The sequence below is a fragment of the Epargyreus clarus genome, unplaced genomic scaffold (genome assembly GCF_041222505.1).
Source record: "Epargyreus clarus isolate Ecla_fem2 unplaced genomic scaffold, WU_Ecla_fem_2.2 ptg000017l, whole genome shotgun sequence".
Classification (NCBI taxonomy): domain Eukaryota; kingdom Metazoa; phylum Arthropoda; class Insecta; order Lepidoptera; family Hesperiidae; genus Epargyreus; species Epargyreus clarus.
Genome location: NW_027332225.1, coordinates 8,449,557 through 8,472,911, shown reverse-complemented (window position 1 = coordinate 8,472,911; position 23,355 = coordinate 8,449,557). Strand labels below are relative to the sequence as shown.

General features: G+C 34.0%; 1 protein-coding gene across 1 annotated transcript in view; it reads right to left on the bottom strand.

Moving 5' to 3' along the window:
* Nucleotides 1–444: 444 nt before the first annotated feature.
* Nucleotides 445–23,355, bottom strand: part of LOC140749238 (zwei Ig domain protein zig-8) — a 71,824-nt gene continuing 48,913 nt past the window's right edge. The window contains exons 3-6 of the mRNA XM_073082284.1: nt 6,839–7,049; nt 5,661–5,760; nt 2,312–2,469; nt 445–665 (exon numbers count right to left, since the gene is read on the bottom strand). Of these exons, the coding sequence (XP_072938385.1) occupies nt 445–665; nt 2,312–2,469; nt 5,661–5,760; nt 6,839–7,049 (690 nt within the window). The remainder of the gene's footprint in view (nt 666–2,311; nt 2,470–5,660; nt 5,761–6,838; nt 7,050–23,355) is intronic.

Sequence of the window (23,355 nt, the reverse complement as noted above, 5' to 3'; positions counted from 1 at the left end):
TTTCGTTAATGAATGATTTTTTCTTTATCAAATAAATTTACAAAAAGGCAGTAGTAACGAAACATTTACTTTATTTGATGGTAAATGGGCAACGTCCACCATAGACATCTGTACTCAATCTCAAAAATGATTGGTGTTCTAGCTAAGGTCGATCACAGATGGGTTGGACAGAGGACTAAGTTGGAATACCTCATGAAATCTCTCACCACCATCTTTCGAACCAGAACACTTCCATTACACAGATGAACGTTTAATTGAAGTACAAATGTAGAAGAAACAATATTTCTCTGATAGTCTCTGGTACCGACCCAAGTGGAGAGCGAACAGATTTTCATTGACGCGTTCTTATTCACACTCTAAGTTGTTATACACATCTAAGCTATCTACTTAAATTTAAAAATGTTACGCATTTCATGCCTTTACAATTTCTACTCTACTTTCAGGTCATCTCGGGACAAACGTTCTGATGAAATGCGGCCATAGAAATTTCAGATTCACTTTGAACGCCACGATTTGTAGCAGGTCGGTTATAAGGAATCTGCTATGACTCAGTGTAATTGAGAGGATTAGTACGGGAAGCAAAGTCGGGAATGTTTTGATGGCGTCGCTTTGCATCGCCGCCGGCCGCTCGCCGCTCACCACATGGACCACCACTGATGCAGAATCTGGTAAAGAAATGACAAAATAAAATATTTATTAATTAATAAAAGATAAGAAGACAGAATATTGTAATGGTTGAATTGATCGGAAAACAAGTAATTAATTAAAAAAATCAAAAACCCGACTGCACCAAAAGGGCTGAAATAGAATTTCCAAAAGCAGTGAAATAGGCATTTCATTATTTTTATCCAGAAAGCCAAATACAAAGTTTCATAGCTGTGTCTGCTTCAAAAACAAAAGATGTTCAAACATGTAATATTATCCTATTTTATCCTGGTAGTGCTCAACCTATGTGTAAAATTCCAGCACGCTTAAGTTCAGCGGTTTCCCTTTGCGTTGATCTCTGGCACAGCAACTCACTCATTTAGTCAGACAGTCATCTCGATGTGTTATACGAGTATATATGTACTAGCTGACCCGGCAAACGTTGTGTTGCCATATAAATAAAAAAATTAGGGTGAACAACCCTTATCACTTAAGGGTAAAAAAAATAGATAGTAGCCTATTCTCAGACCTACTGAATATGTATATAATATTTGGTGAAAATCGGTGAAGCCGTTTCGGAGAAGTACGGTAACTAACACGAGAATTTTATATATAAGATATATTATACATATAATGTATGTGTAATTTCCTCTTAATTTCCTTTATTTTGACACCCTACTCGATAGGTTTGGTTAACTTTTTTAAAACGTCCAACAAGCCTGATACAAAATTTCATAGTGTTTGCTTCAAAATTGACGATTGTTCAAATGAACTTTTAACCCTTATTTTACCCTCTAAGAGGTTGATTTTTCGGAGGGGGATAACTAAGTGTGTCCTTGTCGCTGTCCAGAAAGCCAAATACAAAATTTTATAGTAGTTGCTTCAAAATTAAAGGATTTCAAAAAAAACTGGTTTCCCCTATTTTACCCTCTTAAGGGTGGAATTTCCAAAAGGCCTTTCTTAGTACTTATTCACGCTATATAGAGAACCTATGTGCAAAATTTCAGAACTGTAAGGTCCTTGGTTTAGGGTGTACGTTGATTTTTGAAAAATGAAAAAGTCATTTAGTTAGTCAGTCAGTCAGTCATCGTGCTATTTTATATATATACAAATATGTTTTTATAATCTCCGTTTAATTTCCTTTCATTTGATACCCTACTCGATAGGTTCGGTTACCTTTTTTTTTAAAATGTGTTACTATTTCGCGCCAAAAATCCGCCATTTTGATTTTTTTTTTACTAACACCTATCTAAGGACACTCGGGTCATTGAGACAAATATAATGACACCTTAACTGTTGAAATTCATCCAGCCGTTATTTAGATCGGATCAAATAAAGAAAGACAAACATACAAGATACGCGCGAAAAACATAACCCTTCCTTGGCAGTCGGGTAAAAAATGTACAAATACAAGTGTTAAATATTGTAAGACGAATAGAAAGTACGAGTATCTGTATTAAATGAGGATTATTTAAAAACAGAATTTATGTGAATAAATGTTAATTTATATGTACAGATGTGCATATTCAATGTATCTAAATACCTAAATAAAATATAAATATCTAAAAAAAATGCTTAAAATAATTGAAACAAACACTTTGTTTGCTACTTATTGTGCACTTTGTATGATTCCCCAAGATTCCAATCTTCAAAAATAAATACATACCCGAGCTACTAGGCGCGCAGGTATAGTTCCCGGAGTCCCGTGGCGACGCCCTAGCTATCAACAGCCGGCTGGTCCTAGTACGCTGCTCAGTCTCCACGCTGATGCCGCCTCGCTGTGCGTAGTTCACCACGTTCGCTCCACGGTACCAGTAGATGAAACTGTACGGAAAATACATGGAGCTGTATTGATCAAGAAATGTATCGAAAATGGATGAGGCATTTTTTGTATTTTTTTTATATTAAAAATTAAAAATTAAAAATGTTGGGAAATGTATATTAAAAATTATAATATTTTATTAAAATGACATGCTACTAATGGATTTATTGCGTTGTATTATAAGTTGAACGCGATATTAAAGAAAGTAGAACGAGTTAAACGTACGCTTGTGAGATGTTTAAAATAGTACATTACAATACGAGGACGAAAAATTTTTTTCTGACAAGTGTGAGTTTGCAGGCCGAGCCGCAGGCGAGGACTGCAATCACACGAGTCAGAAAAACATTTTTCGTCCGCGTGTTGTATAAAATTTTATATTACGGGGTCGGAAATGGGGGTTTTGCGCACGCGAAGCGTGCGTAAAACGTCAATTTACGCACGCCGTGATATAAAGATAATTATTAAAAATAAATAAATATTACGAATGATGAATGATCTAACATTATATACACTTTTTCATTACTTATATCCAAGAATTCCAAGAATCAAATTGGATCACTCTATCGATCGCATAGCAGAGTTTTACAAAGCCACTCGCGTCAATTACTTATTGTGTAAAATGCCTAATGATTATAGCTTACTGTCAGAAAAAACAAAGACCATGTATTACGGGAAATTTATAGTAGGTACCAAATAATCTAATACTAGGTGTAATTTATCATTGTGACCAGTCTGTCACCGGAACATAAAATATTATTTATATCTCTCTGGAAAAAATATTTACCTCAAACATGTTACATAGTTACAACTTGAAAAGGGTGAGAATATATTCTCTATTTATATTTTCCACAAAAATTCTAAATTCAACTTCAGTTGCGATGTTATCGACTTGTTTCATTGAAGTGTAAATATTTTTATAATATAAAAACAAAATATTAGTTAAGTACTTTTAGAGATACATTAAGTCAAGTGAAAAATTAAAGTTACAAATTTTATATTTATAAATATTAAGCGGTAAACTTGGATACGTATATCGAGGGTTCCGTAAGTTACAATATTCGTGTTACATTTATTTATTTACTCAAAAACTTAGTTTTTTTTAATTGGATTCAAGATCATAAGAACTTTTTTCTCAGTCGTATTCGCGTGTCCGCATGCGTATCTACCATTTGTATTATTTCGTTTCATAAATAAATTTCCTGTCATGAGTCCCTTATACGAACCTAAGTCACACTTTATTCCTGATATTGACATTTTGAACTATTTACTTATTTTTTGACACTACGAGTATACTACATACTTACTTTATGAATATTTAGTATATTGTGGCTTCCTATTACGATTCAAAATACTCTTATTATATTGTCATCACAAATACAAAAATCCATAATAACAGGAGGTTTAGTTCCTTTATATACGGTACCCTTTAACAGAAGCTAGACACGTGTTTCCAGTTCATATAAAACGTATTTCCAATTTATTTGTGAATATAACTCGCTTCATAAGCTCTACCACAGCCATTCAATCTCTAAGCTCGCGTCGGCTGCTGAACGAAAACCGCTTTAAAAATAATATTTAGATGTATCAGCCGATGTGATCTTGTGATCACGTGAGTTCAATTCATGCAGAACAAAAATGTATTCGCCGTAAAAGTGGATGATTATCAATATTAAAGATATATTATTATTATTATTATTATTTTCATTTCAATTTCTTCCAATATATTATCAATATTTTGTATACAAATGACATAGATAAAAATGCTGATTATGAGAACCAGGCAAATTATATGGTATATTTCTTTAGTTTTTTAACAAATAAATGAATGTATTGTTTTCTGTTTATTGGCTGGGATAAGGCTGTTGTGGCTATGGCTTATTTATATTGACGCAGTTATAAAAATATTATGTCAAATATATAAAAAATAACAATACAAATTATTTCCAGGGAAATTTAAATCAATATATTTAAAATAATGATTACGTCACATTTACGCTCCAATCAACTGATTTAAATTATCAGGTTAATCGGTTTTGAAAATTGTTTTGTTATGGTTGTACTTTCAATTTTTACAGAAATATGAAATAACACATCACAGAATGTTGTTACTTTTACCTTACAAACAGTAAAAGATAGAACGGCTCGTTTCCCCTAAGTAATGTTTAACGGCTAGTCTATCGGTAAACAGATTGAGCCAATATTCGTATGTACCGTTCAAACAAAATCGTTTCAAATTCCACTTCACTACAACGTTAGCAGCTTAGAATTGTGCAGCAGAAATCACGGTTAGCTTCCTATTTACTGCACTCAATTTCTAAATGCTGCAGCTAAGCGCAAGTGACGGCTTAATAGCTTATTTACCGTTAGCCGCTCGGCTTATAGAGATTTAGCCGGTAAAATCAGTGCTAGACTTAACGGTCACGCGCCACCTACCCCCGTTCAGTAATGCATTGTTAAGCAGCATTAAAGTTCAGTTTCACTAAATCGGCTATCTAATCTAGTTAATGCAATGTCTGTCTAACAGAATTTGTGGTCGACACAATCCCACAACATATACATACTTGTATAGCTTCAGTTGCATGTTATTCGAAATGTCTGATGTGTTGAAATAAGGAAATTATTTACAGTTTAAAATTTGATATAAAATTAAATAGTTTAATTAACTAATTATCACTATTTATACTCACTTTGGCGTGAATTGTTCACTATTAAAGAGAAAAAAGAAAAAATGAGAATTATATTTCAAATCGTCGTATGTGTAATAAGCATTTTTTTATTTTGTATTACACATACGATTTTTAATCAAATACGTATTATGTTTAAAAACTAACTTACTGAATTCTTTATATACGAGTAAATATAAGATAGTTGAGAACTAAAAATATATATATGTAAATTTGGCTTATAATATATTCCAAAACTTATGAGCGACAGCCTTGAAGATGAGACCTCTGTGGTTCGACTCCGGCGGCACCACTGCTACACCTATTTCTGCTCATCAATACCAGAGTTAAGCGCTGCTGTATCCTGGTTTGAAGGAAGACATACTTTCTAAGGCATTCCAGCTTAGTCCTCAGCCGGTCGACCTCATCTTATTTAGGATTGATTATAGATGTCCATGGGCGGCAGTTACGGCAAGTAATATCAGGTGGACTGCATACTCTCTGCTACTTCTATATTATAAACAGTTTACCTTGGTGGGTCAGGCGCGTGCCTCGCTATGCAGGTCAGGTTGATGTCAGACCCCGCGCGCACAAACAACTCCGGCCCGGAGAGAATTTCTGCTTTCGACACTGGAATAATACAATTGAATAAGCAAGTCTCCCGAGCAACTAGTAACGAGTTACGGAGTAACTAACGACAGCTGGGATTGGCCCGGCTGAGTAACAGCTTCGTAGCAAATATATTGTTTGTCTAGATTGATATTGGTTATTGGTAATATGTGAGAGCTTCGGTTAAAACTGGCAGCATTATGGCCTCCACTATTAAACTCCATACTAATAAGTGATCGCTTATTTGCATTACAAGGACATATAACTCTTATGTTTAATGATCAACTAAAGTAAATAATTGTCGCATGAATCTCGTTTTTTAAATTTGTTATGTTCTTTCATTTAATAACCAATTAATATTCAATCAATTCATTTATTATTTAATATATTAATAACATTCATTGATTAATTTGAACATCCATTTATTTTAAGTTTTGTTTTATTTGATTAAATTATACAAATATTATTGCATTAATTACTAGCTGGTTACAAGAGGACATCTTCAACTATAAGACCAAGTTTCAACGCTAATGAAATATCGTTTGTTTCGCTCAAACTAAGAAAGAAGTTTACTAAGATAAGCAAGGAAGGAAAGCTGTTGTGAATAGTAGATGAAGTTTTTCCCAAAACACATATATAGTGTGGTTTTATACCCGGATGTTTAACTAAATGGGAGATCTCGGAAGCTCGCTGTTACGCCGATTTTGTGCTTCCTCAAACAATAGTCTCTAATTACAAAGAGATTGCTGTGTTCTGGGAGAAAATTCAGTTCTGTTTTGTATTAACTATCTTATATTTTATTGTTTGTTAAAAAAATTTCTTGTTTCACTACCGCAAAGTTTAAGATTGCAAGAGGCCTGTACTTTATGGAAAGCAATAATTCTTAAACAACTTCAAACTATTTAAATACATGTAACGAAATATTATCAGTTACTCGTACATTCAACATTTACGAAAATTGTTACAATTCAAAGATTGACTTTTAATGATTACGTTTGATAAATTTGGCATAAATGTAATTAAGTATGCTTATAAAACAACAGATATTAGCTGTGTCTGATAACGTGATTTTGTAGTGGCAGCGTGAACAATTGCTTACCTACAACAGTAAGTCTGAACGACAAACTGATCTTCGGTTCAGTTGACACTTGACACTCGTATGCTCCAGAGTCTCTGGGCTGCGCGTGCGCAACCCTTAATGTCCACTCATCAGAGTTATCTGTGTGGAGAGCTGCGAATCTGGCATCGCTGCTGTATGTATGCACTCCAACTGTCAGGATGTGCAGGTCTCGCTTACGGATCCAGGATACCTGTAGAGAAAATAATTCTTAAGTACCAATGTTTAAGGATAGGTTAGGTTAGTATTGGGTAAAGGTTAGATTAGGTTAGGTTGGAAATCGCTCTTAAACAATAGTTTTTGTTGAGTTTGTTTTTAAGATAATCGAGATACAAGTATTTTATAATACTATAAGTTCTCCAACTTTGTTCATCAATTTTTAACATGATAAACATCAAGTTCACTCATTTTTTTAAAAGTGTAGAGACGTTATCCTTTAATCTATGGATGTTTATATTTGTAATGTTTGTTACACGGTAAAAGTGAAGTAATATTTTCCCCTTAGTAAAGTATATCCGGGTAAAAATAATAATCAGGCCCCCTTTCCGTGTTTGAAGACGCTTCAGCGTATAAACAAATATTAGTCTGATATAATAACGGTTGTTTGTACACGTGATATACAGTTGGGTGACAGCCTAAATTGAATTATATTTCATGGACGAGGTAAAGTATTAATTCGTAATTTATAAATACGTGCAATCGTTACCTTATAACAATTTGACAGCGAGTCTAGTGGTACTTTCCCGAAAATATATTTTTTATCTGTAGGAAGATACTTTCGTATTTCGTACTCTTTACACCCGAAGATTTTTTTTCGCAATTTTCGATTCAAAACGTTTATTACGGCTTTTTATATAGCTTAAGGGATCCACAAAAAATACGAAAAAAAATCCAGAGTTTATACGTAATCCAGAAATCGACCCGCACGATTGTGAGTCTCCGGTGGGAACTATCACACTCACGATCGTGGAAATTGCAAAAAAAAAATAGTTTTTTATCAAAAAATATTAGAAAATTAAAACAATTTGGAGATATTTAACATCACTGTCTTTATTTTCATTAGTAAAAAATTTGTCTTGGCAATGAAACCTAAACTACGTAATTCTATGAAAATCAACATTCTTCTTTCTTCCGTTATTGCCTCCGTCTTAAATCCAGGTCTCCAAGGCGTAGGTATTCTTGGCTAGGGAATACATCCAATGATAATGCAGATGGAGAAAACTTTAGCCATATCTATTGCAATTAAATTAAGTTTTCGACCGGTTCTTCTTAGATAATATAAATTTGTGCATCTGGTTATATATCAAGAGCCTCATAATTAAAATATTAAGAAAATATTTCTTTGGAAACTTTACTGGAGATGTTGGTAGGGATGTGTAGACCTTTTCAAGACAGAAATCGTATTCTTTTCCAAGCTATTTTTCGATGTGTTGGACGTGAAGATGCTCGGCGGCGAGAAATTTCTAGGGATGATTTTAAAGTAGATGGTTGAGGTTCAGGCTCAAGTTCCAGATCCAATTCTAGGTCAGTTTCTATTTGAGGGTCTGCATGTGCTTCTGGATCTGTTTCAGGGCACAATTCTTCAAATTGAAACTCTTCTAATCTATTTGGTTGAAGCTCTTCACTTTCATGAAGATCTTCAATGTCCGATACATTTCTCCTCACCCCGCACTGGCAAAATCTGATCGTCATTTAAATGTACCCCTAAAATTGAAACAAACAAAATTGAAATTGACGAAACTTACATATAACTGGTAATAGCAATAAAAGCATTTTCATCAAACGTTATTCTGCACCAACAACCGTAGGCACACGATCGTAACAGTTGAAATTTGCAACCTAATTGTATCTAAATTGCAAGTTAATCGAATAAACTACTAAATTCCACGTAATTAGTGTTCTTTTAGTTTTCAAATTAGCTATAATTAATAATAGATACTAAAAATTTAATACCAAAAATAATTATATACCTGTGACAGTGCGCGGGTCGAAAAAATCTGCCATCTTTGGACGAGTCCCTAGCACAACTGACCGCCTGCACCCCGCTCACTTGCCGGTAGCACGTGCGATACTCTCCTCACGATCGATCGACATCGGTTGCGTTTCGAAAAATAAGAAGCTATACGTGGGATTTTTTTTAAAGTGAAACTCACGCTCATATCATCTTGGGTGTAAAGGGTTAGAGGAGCGTGCAGTTCGCCTAATGGTATGTGGCTACTGCCAAAACACAGACACAGATAAGATTAGATTTGTATCAAAGATTGGCCACAGTTGAGTTGCTATCGCTTAAGTTGGAAAGCTTCAACAAAAATTTGGATAGTTGATGCCGTTCTAGCTTTTTTCACTTCGTAGTTGTGTTTGGTGTTTTAAAGATTTTTCAGGGCACACCCGAAATCTATCGTTAGTAGATCGATGACATACGTATCTTACGTAAGTACCTAACATACGTTATAATACATCATTATAATGAATTCGAATTAAAGTCGCAGTAAGCAGCTAGTAATTAATTATAAACTCAGGCATTTTATTTACAATATGATTATATAAATAAACGAGGTTTTGCCCGTGGCTTCGCTCGTATTACGAAGTAATATTTTCATTCCCTATTTTATCCCCTTGGGGGTAGAATTGATTAAAATCCTTTCTTAGCAGATGCCTACGTCATAACATCTACCTGCATGCCAAATTTCAGCCCGATCCGTCCAGTGGTTTGGGCTGTGCGTTGATAGATCACTATTTCAGTCAGTCACCTTTGAGTTATATATATTAAGACTTAATAATAGATTGAAATCAATTTAACGAAGTCAAATTTATCGGAAGATCTTATTACACCTTATATTTTGTAGACGGCGGTATCACTTTAACCCATTTGTTACATAAGTATAAGGAACTCGTCATACTACCGCCATTTAATTAAATGTAGACCATGTGAGAAACGTAATAAGGCAAGAAATCAATACATTTACTTAAGGAAGTGATTGTAAGTGATCGTTACTAATAAATAAACTTTTTAGTGTGATTTCTCTACGTGCTCTGCATAGAATTTGAATAAGATACTTAAACACGTTGAGATAAATAAATCCTATTTTCGACTAAATGTGTTGAACTGAAACGCTCTCAGTATGAATAGACGGAATAATAAATTTTCTTTACATTTGACTATTGTACAAATTTAGAAAATGGTATTTATTTTAAAATTATGGTCAAGCTAGGTAACTTTATTATCCTTCCATTTTGCAAAACGCGAACATTCCTGTCTTATACATATTACTCGCATGTGAAGATAATACTGCTGCAGTAGAATTATTTCTACCTGCATATTTCTACCTTTGTTCTAGAATACCTTTATGCTAGAGTACAAATGGTTAAAGCTCATAAAGCAAATAAAGCTTATTTTGGCTAAATTCGTAATAAGGAATTTGTGATAATTAAATTAAATTGAGATCCCAACGAAGGTTAATTGTTATCACTTTTCATGGAATATTGTTTGTATATTAATTTAGTAATAATGTTTCTCTTGAAAATTTATATTTCAATCTTGTTTCTATAATGTCTTAATTTAGAGTTTAAGAAATATAATAATGAAAACCTCCTCCTCTTGAAATTTACCTCGCATCCTTACTCCTTACTAATATTATAAATCCGAAAGTAACTCTTTCTGTCTGGTTGTCTCTTCTTCAGGCCTAAACCACAGAACCGATTTTAATGAAATTTTGTACAAAGATAGTCTGAGACCCGAGAAAGGACATAGGATAGTTTTTATCCTGGAATTCCCACGGGAACTAGGGATGACGATCTAAGATCGATTAATCGGAGAATCGATCTTTTGGACCAAAAAAATCGATTATTTTAATCGATATTAGTAAGGATTGAACTAAACGTAAACTATGCATTTGATCAAGTGATTTGATGAGTGATCTTTAGCAAAGTTGTTGTCTATGAGCCCACAAAGGTTTCAGAGTTGGTAAGACCAATTTTCGCCAGATGGCGCCACTGTCATTCCATTGAAGGTACGAATTTTTAATTTTATGTATGTTAGTATGTCATATTATTTTCTTTTACACGCGGGTGAAGCCGCGGGAAAAAACTAGTACTTACATAAAAATAAGAAAGTAAACCATTTGAACATTGTTATCTAAATTTCTGTTCAATTTAGAACTGTCGTAAAAAGTTAAGAGAACATATGATCTCATTTCGAAGAACAGTGAAAGCCGATAACAATAACTTTTGGGATCGAAAAAGGTAAACGGAGATCAAACTCAATCTGTAAAAACGTTTCTCATAAATCCAGGTAATGTAGGTATCAATCATAAATCGGGCCTTCTGGAAAAGTGTATGATACCTTTAGATAAAATTCTTTAGACAGATATTACCTTATTCTTTGTATTTTTTCCGATACCTTTGTAGTTTATCTTCTAGTCATAAATAAATTCTAGGCCCGTTGAATGTGAATATGATTTACCGTATGTATCTACAAGACTTTATTTCCACGCTACGTTCGATCTTCGATTATCATTCATCCAAAATATTCTATCTAGAAACAATTCTTACATCAGTATCTTTTACTACGTTGAATGGTAATATTATTTACCGAAGATGTATCCTACGGGATCTATTCTCATTACGACTTCGCTCAAACTTCGATCAGATATATAATTAACTTTACATGAGACATAATTCGTATATTAAGAAGTTCTTTGTGTACTCGTGATTCAATAAATTATGTTCTATGTACGTTTAATAGACATGTAAAATTCCGCATGTATGTTTTGGCTCGATTCTTGATTTGGTTTGGGTCAAATATTTATTCGAGAAATATTGAATGTGAATATCGTTTTGTTCACGTAACTGTGGATCAAACAAAGGAATATCATTCCCGGAATTCTTGCATTCATAGTAATCCGAGCTGTAGTAATAAATATTTCTCTAATTAATTAATTAAGACATTAATCGAACGCTGAAACAACATTTAAACGTAATTAACGTCATAGAAACTAGCCATATAGGCGTCAAAGGATATCAAGGACGAAATGTTATATTTCAGTAATTCTCACGCATATATTTCGCTCATACATAAGTAGTTTTGGTCGGAATTGCCTTTATTCCCCGGACGGGCGACCGCGACAGCTAATTACTGCGACTTCTGACACATGTTGGGCTGTTCGTTGCAGGAATCGGACGTATTGCGCAAATCGAAATACTATTTTTATTTATGAAGTGTTCATACAGCATATACGAGTAAGCTGTGTTATAAAAGGACGAATAGGCGTTAGGTTGACACATATGTGATTACATGTTTTGAAATACATATTTAGGAAGCTCGGTTATTTACCTACAAGATGCTGAGTGTAAAAAAATCAGACAAAAATATTTATGTATATTAGTCTGTCTGTACATTAAATTGTAGTATTTATATACTATGTAAATTGCTTTACAAAAACCGAATTGTTTCATTATTTGTATGTAAATGATGTTTCAATAAACATTGTCTAAATAAAAAAAAATATATCAAATTTATATTACGTACAAAGATTTCCAAAAAAAAACAATTACTTACATAAATGCAAGAGCTGCTACATATTTGGTAAACATATATTTCGCTCATACATAAATATTTTTGGTCCGAATTGCCTTTATTCCCCGGACGGGCGACCGCGACAGCTAATTACTGCGACTTCTGACACATGTTGGGCTGTTCGTTGCAGGAATTGGACGTATTGCGCAAATGGAACTGCTATTTTCTTTTATGAAGTGTTCATACATGTACCAGTAAGCTTGTTTTAGGAAAGGGCGAATATGTGTTATATTTTATTACAGAATTGTGTATATGACTGCAAAATTATGGTGTTTTAAAGACACAATTCTTAGATTAATTCTTTGTATGTTTCTCTGAAAAATGTCCATTAGTATTTGTATGAGTAATAGCGTGACCAAAACGGATTTTTTTTGTGGTGTCTATCTCGATAAACTTGAAAGATTAAACGTCATCAAAATACAGAACATTATCCAAATTATATTATATTAAATGATTTCCTAGAAATCAATTAGATGAGTACACTAATCGTTCAATTTAGTTTATTGGGTAAGCTGTCTGTCTAGTTATATAATGTTCAAAGGCCCATACACTTCCAAAATAAATATATTTTATTATAATGGTAATTTGCCATCACTTATCTATTTTAATTTCTTCTCCATATTTTCAGACACTTCCTTTCCCCATTATGTCTTTATACAACAACCAAAGTTATCATAGTATTACAAAACCGCTATTAAAGAGTTTTTTACTCCCTTTTTATCATCGTTGTTTAGTTTATACAAAAATGTCGTAACTCTAACTATAAAACAACGTAAAGCATAATAAACTCGGTTATAGCATCTTATTCTACATAAACATAGTTTTGATAATAAAACAGACTCACTAGACGAGTCTAAAAGCGACACATAAGTATAAAGATATACGAGTAACTCTCGATAAGAGCGCGGTAACTTTAGTTATTGCATTTTGCAAGTATTCCAATTGCTATAAAGTTTTAACAACGATTCGTTTTCTAGGATTCTGTACTGATACTGATGTAAATTAAAGTGGATTACTTATAAAAGTTAAGTATTGTATACGCAAACTAGACGGTACAATGTTACAACATATATTATGTAATATACGTTGTACGAGTACCTAGGTACCTATTATTGAATTTAGTTTTTTTGAATCAAAAATCACAAATTGTCACAATTAATTTGTGCGATGATAAAATGAAAGAGAATAATCACAATCAAAATCACAATACGGATTACATTACATTAGTAAATGACAAATAATTTTGGCGCGATTAATTTTCACAATTCCAAAACCAAAACTCGGTTTATTAAATTTTTCATCTGTCTACTAATCTTGTAATCAGCTTAAACGACGACGGAAAGTGAAATATGAAAATCTTTACATCCTCTAACTTAAATCAACGGTGGAATAAAGTCGCGTACAGACTGCTACTTTTACAAAAACAACGCGTATTTACTCTCTTAACTTGTTAATATAAAAGAAAACATCATACATCTTTTTTTAATTTTATTTTTAATTATTTACTTCAATATTTAAACCTTATTACAATATTATAATAACTTAACCTAAATAAAAAACAAATAGAAATAAAAATATTTACAGTAATCAAAAAATAACTAAAACTATAATAAATAAAATAAATGAGCCAGATCGCTGCCCCGCGGTAGTGTACCCAAGACACTAGCAGCATTACCTCGTTGTATTGCCAAACTTATTTTCGTACATCTTAATTCCATAAACAGTATATTGAAAGTGACACATCGGCCTACATCGTATATTTACAAGTAAAACGTAGCTATTTATTTTGCCAAGTCACCGCTAGAGAGCACACACGATTACGTAATTTGTCCCCCGGGAAATTCACGTACTGGTTTCTTATTTGAAATTACGACAGAGAACCGCAAAATTTGGCTTCGAAATCTTTTGCGGAGAAACATTATTCGGCAACAGATAACAAAGTGTTGCCTCTTTGTACATATTTTATTAAACCCCAGTTTTACCGCACCAATTGCCCTTAAAAGCAGGCGTTATTTTTCTGCTTGGATATACTAATCATTACATTGAGTAAAACGATATCAATATTTATATTTATTTTTGGAGATAGATGATTCGTGTGAATCAGCGGAATCTATTTTGAGACGGTTCCCAAGTTTGATCATTCGCCTAAAAGATATCTAGTTAAATGGTGATATCTATTCTTGTGTTTGTATGTTTGTGTAAAATTATCGTGCCCGCAAAACTGGATTTACTGTCAAACGTTTTCGTGGATTGTCTCGTGAGCTACGAGTAGAAAGAGCTTTCGAAGCATATTTGAATTCTAGCCTATAGTATCTGGCTTCCCATAGCTGTCACTCCCATCATAAAACAAATGGAACAATGGCATTATTACAAGCAGAATCGTCATACTACAATATTTTTACAGCATAAAAATAAACAAAATCGCCGCGGCTTTGGCTGGCTTTGTTCCAAAATGTAGTACTTGCCTGCCCGCAAACGACCCAATTCTCTTTACTTTATTCCGGCGAGGTTTGGCCACCACACGCGACATTTCCTATAGCACTTACACAAAATCAAATCTCACATGACTGTAACAAGCGGTCGAAAGGTCACGTTCGATAAATCGGAACGGGCTAATAGAATCTTAGCTTGTTTAGGGGCGCGCGTTTCGCTTGTCAAATTATTGGACTTACCTTTGAAAATAGGAGATGTTTTTACTGGATTAATGTTAAGATGTTTTTTTTATGATGATTAAGGATATCAAATATGTATAGAACAAGCATTGATAGCCTTATTGGTTTCAACTCGGTCTTTTAATTGAGGGCAATGGGATTCGAATTCCAGGTATCTACGATATTTTTAAATTATGTGCGTATTAGAATTGATTTATCATTTGCTATAACGGTGAAAGGACTAGTAACACTGCAATTAGAAGGTAAGATTGCAATTTCATTTGATATGGACTATAGATCTGATGTCCATGGATGGTATTGACCATTTACGGTAATCCATTTGATAAAATGGATTGAATTCTCGCTTACTTCTGCTAATTCTTTCTTACATAAGATTACACCATTAGCGTCACTTATAATTATTTTTGACCTTACAGTACAGTTGATTTATTTTCGACGGTGTAATTTGGTATTTCACTTCAAACAGACTACAAAATGTGTAGGCGTGCCAGAAAATTTCAATTTGGGACGCAATGTGTCAACATCGAAATGTAACATGTAACGTTTTTACGTAATTACAAAAAAATAATCTCTGTGATTTCGAAGCGTTTTTGTAGTAAAAATTTATTTCATTGCTTTTTTTTATTTTTCTACTATTACATGCATAAACAATGATGCATGTTTGATTAAATAAATTTCAAAATTGTAGTTACATTCTTCCGTATAGGTACCTGCGTAATTATTGACACCAAACTCTTTGCCAAAATTAATATTAAACTGTTCACATACCCATAATGCACCGTATGAATAAAGATCCGTAAAAAAAAGTTGACTTACAAGAAACTTAGGTATGTACTAATGGGTTGTTGCGTTCATTTGGAGATCCCGGAGCCCTTAACGCAGCGCCGAGGATGGCCACAGGGGGGGTTTTGGTGCGGTAAGAGCCCCACAGAACCCTGTGTCGCTCCCACGGCACCGGGTACCTTTTGAAGGTTTCCTCCTCGTTAACAAAAAAAATTGTACTAATGGAGCGGTCAGCGGTGAAATCCTTGTAACTTACAACAGAACTTAATGTTAGAAATCCATAACTTGTCCCAGAAAAAAATCGCTTTAGCCGGTCAACTTTTGGAATATGTGAATAAATCTTTTTTATTCCCCGCAAAGTTATAAGTGCGTTTGTTACGTTGATATTACTTTGACTTCTTCGGGAAAGGGATTTGTTTCAGATCCGTCGAAGAATGGGTACCATGCTCAGCGAGAAGATATGCGTCTGCAACCCTTTATGGTCTTATAAGATTGAAATAGTAAAAGAGCATGCAGTCCACCTGATGGTAAGTGGTCACGTCCGATGGACATTTGTAACCAAATCTATATTGAACAGAGGTTATCGTCGTTATCAACACATTAAACTCCTTCTTCCGGCTCCCTTTCAGAATGAGAAGGGTGAGAACAGAAGTTATAACTGAAGCCTATCACAGATACGTTTCTACCCCTGAGTACTAAGTTGGAACGCCTTGGATAACTACGTGTCCCCTATTACACTAAACCAGCAGCGCTTAACAGTGCTAGAATTAGGCAGAAACAAGGAGTGATCGTGGAGGTAGTTCCAGAGCCAAACCACGAAATTCTACGACGTTCAAATACTTTTACACATTTTTATAAAATTGAAAGCTATTTAAACTCTATCTTTTATCTTGCGCATCTTACAGGTGGAACAAGTCAATAAGCTACTTTGAAATGATGGAAATTGTTACGCAAAGAGAATACGAACAGTTGTTATAACAATAATTTGTCAATCTGAGAAATAAGACGAGTTATGCTTGGAAACTTCGTAATTTAATTATAACGTTATGTTTGGACTACTTTGGACCTGCTTTGTCTTTAGGATTAGGGATTAGGAGGTAGATTTACTCGAATTTCGTAAGTATTTTGTACTTTTGGTATTATTTTGCTACTAAATTTTCTTATTTAGCATTACTCAGCATATTCAATGTTCATACATATATGCTAAGACTTTAGACGAGTGAACACCTTTGAATTGAATTGAAGTCTTTAAACAGTACGCTGTAATAAGTGATAATAAATACAAAACGACTTACATTAATATAAAATGTGAATTTATACCCCTTCATATACTTAGAAATCTAAATATATATAACTCAAAGGTGACTGACTGACATAGTGATCTATCAACGCACAGCCCAAACCACTGGACGGATCGGGCTGAAATTTGGCATGCAGGTAGATGTTATGACGTAGGCATCCGCTAAGAAAGGATTTTGATGAATTCTACTCCCAAGGGGATAAAATAGGGGATGAAAATATTACTTCGTAACGCGAGCAAAGCCGCGGGCAAAAGCTCGTGACAAATAAATGTGCTGTTATTCTCACAAAACACAGCAACTATCAATATTAGGTACATATTTATTTACAGTGAAAATGAACATAAAATCAAATTATTTTATTATCTTTTGAATATTGAACATTAATAACCAGAGTTAAATACTTATCCCTTCACAATCCCTTGTAAAAGTTTATGATCTCCATTAAACTTCCTACGATAAATTAGATTATTTAAGACTAATAATCGTTCCACACTCAGTAGAATAATTAAATGTCAGTAAAGGCTAGGATAGAATAATTAAATGTACATTAAAAAGAAAAAAGTTGAAACTCTAAGGAGTGGCTAAGCCAGAGACCATATACCTAAAAAGGCTGGACACTTGTATTTTTGACATACTTTCGCTAAAGCGGTGAACAAGTAGAAAAAATAGTTCTTCTGTTAGTTTTACGTTTACTTATATAGTTGTAACGTTTTTGTGTGTATGTAATATTGATATTTAATTAAAGAATATCTCTATTCCACGACCAAGCCTCTCGTCGCTTCTGCGTGGTCTGCGCTTAAAAGATTATTGCGTGCAAAATTTTAATATTTCGGAAACATTATTTTTTAAGAAGTTGTTTGTTGGACTGTTTATCATAATAATATTTATTATTTAGGATTACGTAAGATTTTCGTAACAATAAATTATCTACATACAATGTTGTGAAGATTAATAGTAGTTTTAACGTTAAATTTTTTTTTATCATTTTAAGTATCATCATCAGTTATTACCTATTTAGCTCCTGTACTATTATTTATCACGAAGTCCGCTTTATCTCCTCTTATACCATTTGTCCCAAAAATATTTCATATGGAACACTTGTATAGAACTACAAGTATATGCCTATAAGATGCTTTCTCGTGTAGACATAACGCAAATCCGTTCATTCGGCATATTTACAGACAAGCCGGCAGTGTTCACGTCACACATGACTGCTTTATTACACGTGTCTGCCACATTATCGGTGTTACAACCGTTTAGTGTTAGGCCGTGTTTCACCATAAGGATTTGTATATAGCGCTTTTTTCACTGTAAGTTTCCTATTTGTATTTATTATATTCAATTAAATTCATCTATATAATTTGTTTTATTTTATTTAGATTTATTTTGACTGGGAGTCGAACTCGGGAAACTTAATCCTATTTTCACAGACTTGTTTCACCACTTATTGGTAAAGTTTAAGAGAGGAAATATTTTCATGTAAAAGAAATTATATACGTAAATAAGACATATCGCTCCCTAGCCGAGAAGTCTTAATATCCGATTTGACACTGTAATCTATACGTTTTCGGGAGAACATCCTTTTACCGTATGTAAATGTTGTGTCACCAACGTTGTAATATAGTACAAATACATTAATATGATGACGATATAATTTGTCATTACCACGGTTTTATTAGCCTGAATTTTTGAACTCGATTTTTACCCACTTTGAACATCCCGATTAATTTAAAATTTTGAACAATTATCAAGAACCGATGACAATACACGATTTAAATAATTTAATCCGTTTCACCTCATCAGGTTCATCAGGAATCAGGATTAACCATTTTACTTGTGCGATTTTAGTGTGGTTTTTAGTTTTTAAACTATAATTATTCTATTTATATTTAATTGACGATGTATTGAACATTAAATTGCCGGAAGATTTAACTGTAAAGTAATACCTATGTTATACCTACCGTTGGTTGGATGGTAGATTGGTTGAGAGGTCTTAAGAAACCCTTGAGAACTACAGGGGTGTGTAGAATATATCAATACGCCCTTTCCGAGTAGTAATGAACTATGGATCTTAAAGTAAGGACACACCTTAGTGATCTTACTCTAAGAGGAGACCCATGTCCAGCTGTGGGACAATAAGCAGTTGACAACGAGGTACAAGAAATCAACAACAATTGCAGTAACCTTTGAATCTCTAGCTAATCGATTGCGGTCAAACAACGCCCTTACTCAATACCTTCAGCTTTCGCTACAATGTATGCGAATCTTTACGGTCGCGATGTGTTTAACGTGGCGTGATGCCGACAAATAGAGACTTTGCCGCCTTCGCCCGATTTTTACGGTTACCCTCCTCGGAAGTTATGGCCGTGTTTGCGGCAACTCTTACTGAAATTGTTTTACGCTATTATACTCCTCCTTTCACGCCTGAAATTATGAAATTCAAAAGTGCCGCTCCATTGTCGGGGAACCGTAATTTGAGCGCAGGGTTTTTTGTGAAACGAGACATCTCGGTGAATATAACGTGCAATATAATTACGTTTGTCTACTGGGACAAAGCGCGGTATTTATTTTTATTTCCGTGTATTTCGCTGGTAATTTTTGGAGTTTTAAAAGAGATATCTTTATCAATTTCTTTGAAATTGTACTTTTTATTTATTAGTGTTTTTTTCTGTCTTATAGAGGTGAGTACTAAGTAGGTAGGTACTAATAGCATTATGGGCATATTGTAGATCCTTGGCATTGATAGCTTTGCAAAGGCAATGATCTCTTAATGGTTAAAACTCCACCTCTCAATCGCAGATCCAAGGTTCGAAGCTTAGGTAGATATGACATCTGATTTTTATACTAATATTCGTATTAGTAATTCATTACTACTAACTATAACGGAAACCAAAAATACAATGAAACAGTTATATAGAAATAATTTCAGAAAGATAAAACGTTGATACTATATACACTGGTTTTAGTCTATTTACCTCACATTTTAACGTGGCTCTTCCAAACACTGCTGTCTGTAAAATGGACACGAAGTCCAGACAGTATGTGTATACTAGACTTCTGTTAGAAAACTTTGAGACCAAAACAAACGAAGTTCCCGAACTTAATACAGTGAAATCTCCTGGGATTCTCAAAACTCCACGAAACAACAATGCAAATGACGTCTTAACTTAAACATACGAAGTATTCATGAACTCGCTTCACGTGTAAGACGCTTTAACATAAACTTTAGCTTCCATTCATATGTAAGCCCCTGGAAATTTAAATTGTGTTTTTTGTATGCGCCGAAGTTCGCTTTTGTTTTCTGTTTATAACAACAGTGTTGAAGGTGGTAGAACCCTTTGTGGTTCGACTCCGGCGGCACCACCGCCACACCTACATAACAGCAGTGTTAATCGCTGCTGTTTTCTAGTTTGAAGGGTGTGGTAAGGGAGACATATTTTTCCCAGGCGTTCCAGCTTAGTTGTCAGGGGTAATGGCGCATCTGTGGCCGACCTCCGGTACGAATATCTAATCCTATCTGGAGTCGATTACAGATGTCCATGGGCGGCAGTAGCCACTTACCATCAGATGGACTGCATGCTCGTCTGCTACTCCATATTATAAAAAGGGTTTCTATATGGTACACGGGATATGATATACACAATGGGCATTTCAATTTATTCTCTTGGAGAAGCAATATATATTTTGCTGACCTCAAGAATCAATTAATTCTGTTTCACCTGCCTGTGTGTTTTATCAATGCTACACTTTATTACATAAAAATGCAGTAAAATAGTATGTGGTCTTTACATTTTTTTGACTTTAATTTTAAAGCTTTATTTATGATTACTACTATGTTCATTGTAATCAAAGTATAATACGAAAATCCGATAATCCGCTTAAAACAATTTTACTGTAATCTGTATTCCACATCCTTACTAATTCTCAATACAATACACTTACCTAACCTAACCTAACCTACTGTACCTAATAAACTCTATAAGTAAAAAAACGTACTGTATAGGTAGATCATTACTTAACGCCTAATCCGTAAGCCTGAAAGCGATAAAAGGTTTCGCTCAAAACTTTACTCGAAAGGAAAGCTATCAGCAAATAGTTGGAAAACTGTAATAGAACGATAAATCATGCACCCTCGTTTTCCCGAACCTTCCGCCTCTCAATGGATGAATGTGACTCGTCTGAACCACATTGTAGCGTTCTGTACATAGTAAATCAATAGATATACCATGTTTTGTATGTACGTCAGAACCGAATTTGTCGCAAAGATCGACCTCTCAATCCGATTGATAAAGAAATTGTACAAATTCTGAGATTTCAAGAGAAATGAACTTGACATTTTTTAGACTGATAGACCCCAAACAGCATTATGTGTATTCTGATTGTCACAGATATACAGAAATGTATAAAATATTGAAACTTAGAATGGTACTTTAAATTGATTACTTAGATCGAAGTTAATAGTTCGACCAGAGAGTTACTACCACCACACCTAGCGTGAAGTAGTTCTTGATTTACTTAGCGAGGCGACCATTTGAGTTCCCAGAGATGGAAACGCAACTGTGATCGGATTCAGATAGAATGATTATCCTACGGGGAGTTTCTTTTATAGATGTTCATCAGAGGCAGTGACCACTATTGGTTGCTATTTCAAACTTTTAAAAATATATATACCTGACCGGGAATCGAACCATGAATCCTCTGCGTACCAGACCGATTAAGTCATCAACATGTTTTCGATGCTTAATTGAATAACATAAGCCTCGCCCCTAACATAATTTGATGGGCTAGTGTTTCGAGCACAAGAGCTACTATGATCATTATAATTATTATGATGAAAGAGCTTCACGGCATCGCTAGTGTAACCATTTTTGTTTTATTTGGCGGTCTGTCCTATATTTAATGGGTTGTATATTTTAAAACTTTATAGTTTGCTTAAAATTTTCCCCGAAATTGTGTTAGTAATGAAGGTATACAAACGAAAACAAAAATTTAGATTTAAGGGACCTCTATCTTCATACAACAAACGACTTTAACGTTGTTTGTTTTTGTCCTCAAAAAGAAACAAATATCTGCAAGCGTCAAATCTGTAATTATGTGAGCGCAAAATAAGAAATCAGACTCATACAAATGAAAGACGACTCTTTTTTGAGAAATGAGTAACAAAAATATATTATATGAGCTCATGTAGATATTGTATGGAATACTAAGCAAGCGCCTAATTGACCAATTTTTATTTATTTTCGGCTTTATAATAGAACCTCGAATATATATATTTTGGCTAAAAATAAGCGATATTCATTTTTGAAAATTCCTCGATATTTGCGTTCTATATTTTTATAAAAGCGGCCAATAACATACTATTTTAGTATCTCAGAAATAAATATATAAGATAGTATAGTATATTAATTTAAGCTGTGTCTATAATAAACTTCACTTCTTGCATCATCATTGAAAGCTACAAAATTAGTACTAGTAGGTATTAGTACAAAAGCTACAAGAATTAGTCCGAGGACATGTCTTACGATTTTAATCTGTCGTTTTGAAACGTATCACGTCACAAGCCCAACGTGATATAGTTACTCTTGGCACGTTCCTATCATTCATATCAATCAAGTGGAAAGGTTATAGTGTATGGATTGTGTTCCTATTCAATGTGGTGCTACGTGCATCTGTTAGCGATTACTAACATTACGATTACTAACTTACGTTATGTCATAAGCACTTTCTAACATCTGTGTGAATCCAACGACGTGATGTGAAGTTTTGAAGGTAGAAACACTTTGTGGTTACTCCGGTGGCACCAATGCCACATCTATTTCTGCCTAATGACACCAGTGTTAAGCGCTGCAGTATTCTGGTTTGAAGTGTGAGGTAAGAGTGACATACTTTTCCGAGGCGTTCCAGCTTAGTCCTCAGGGGTAGCGGCGTATCTGTGGCCGAGCTCAGGTTGGAATATCTAATCCTATCAAGGGTTGATTACGGATTATCTTTACTTTGAGCAATTTCACTTGCGATCTTTGCGAGTTATAAATAATAAAGATCACGAGTATGTATAATACAAGCCTTTTTTTTTTTTTTTTTTTTTTTTTTTTTTTTGTTTACGAGGGGGAAACCTTCAAAAGGTACCCGACGACGTGGGAGCGACGCCGGGTTATGTGGGATTTTTAC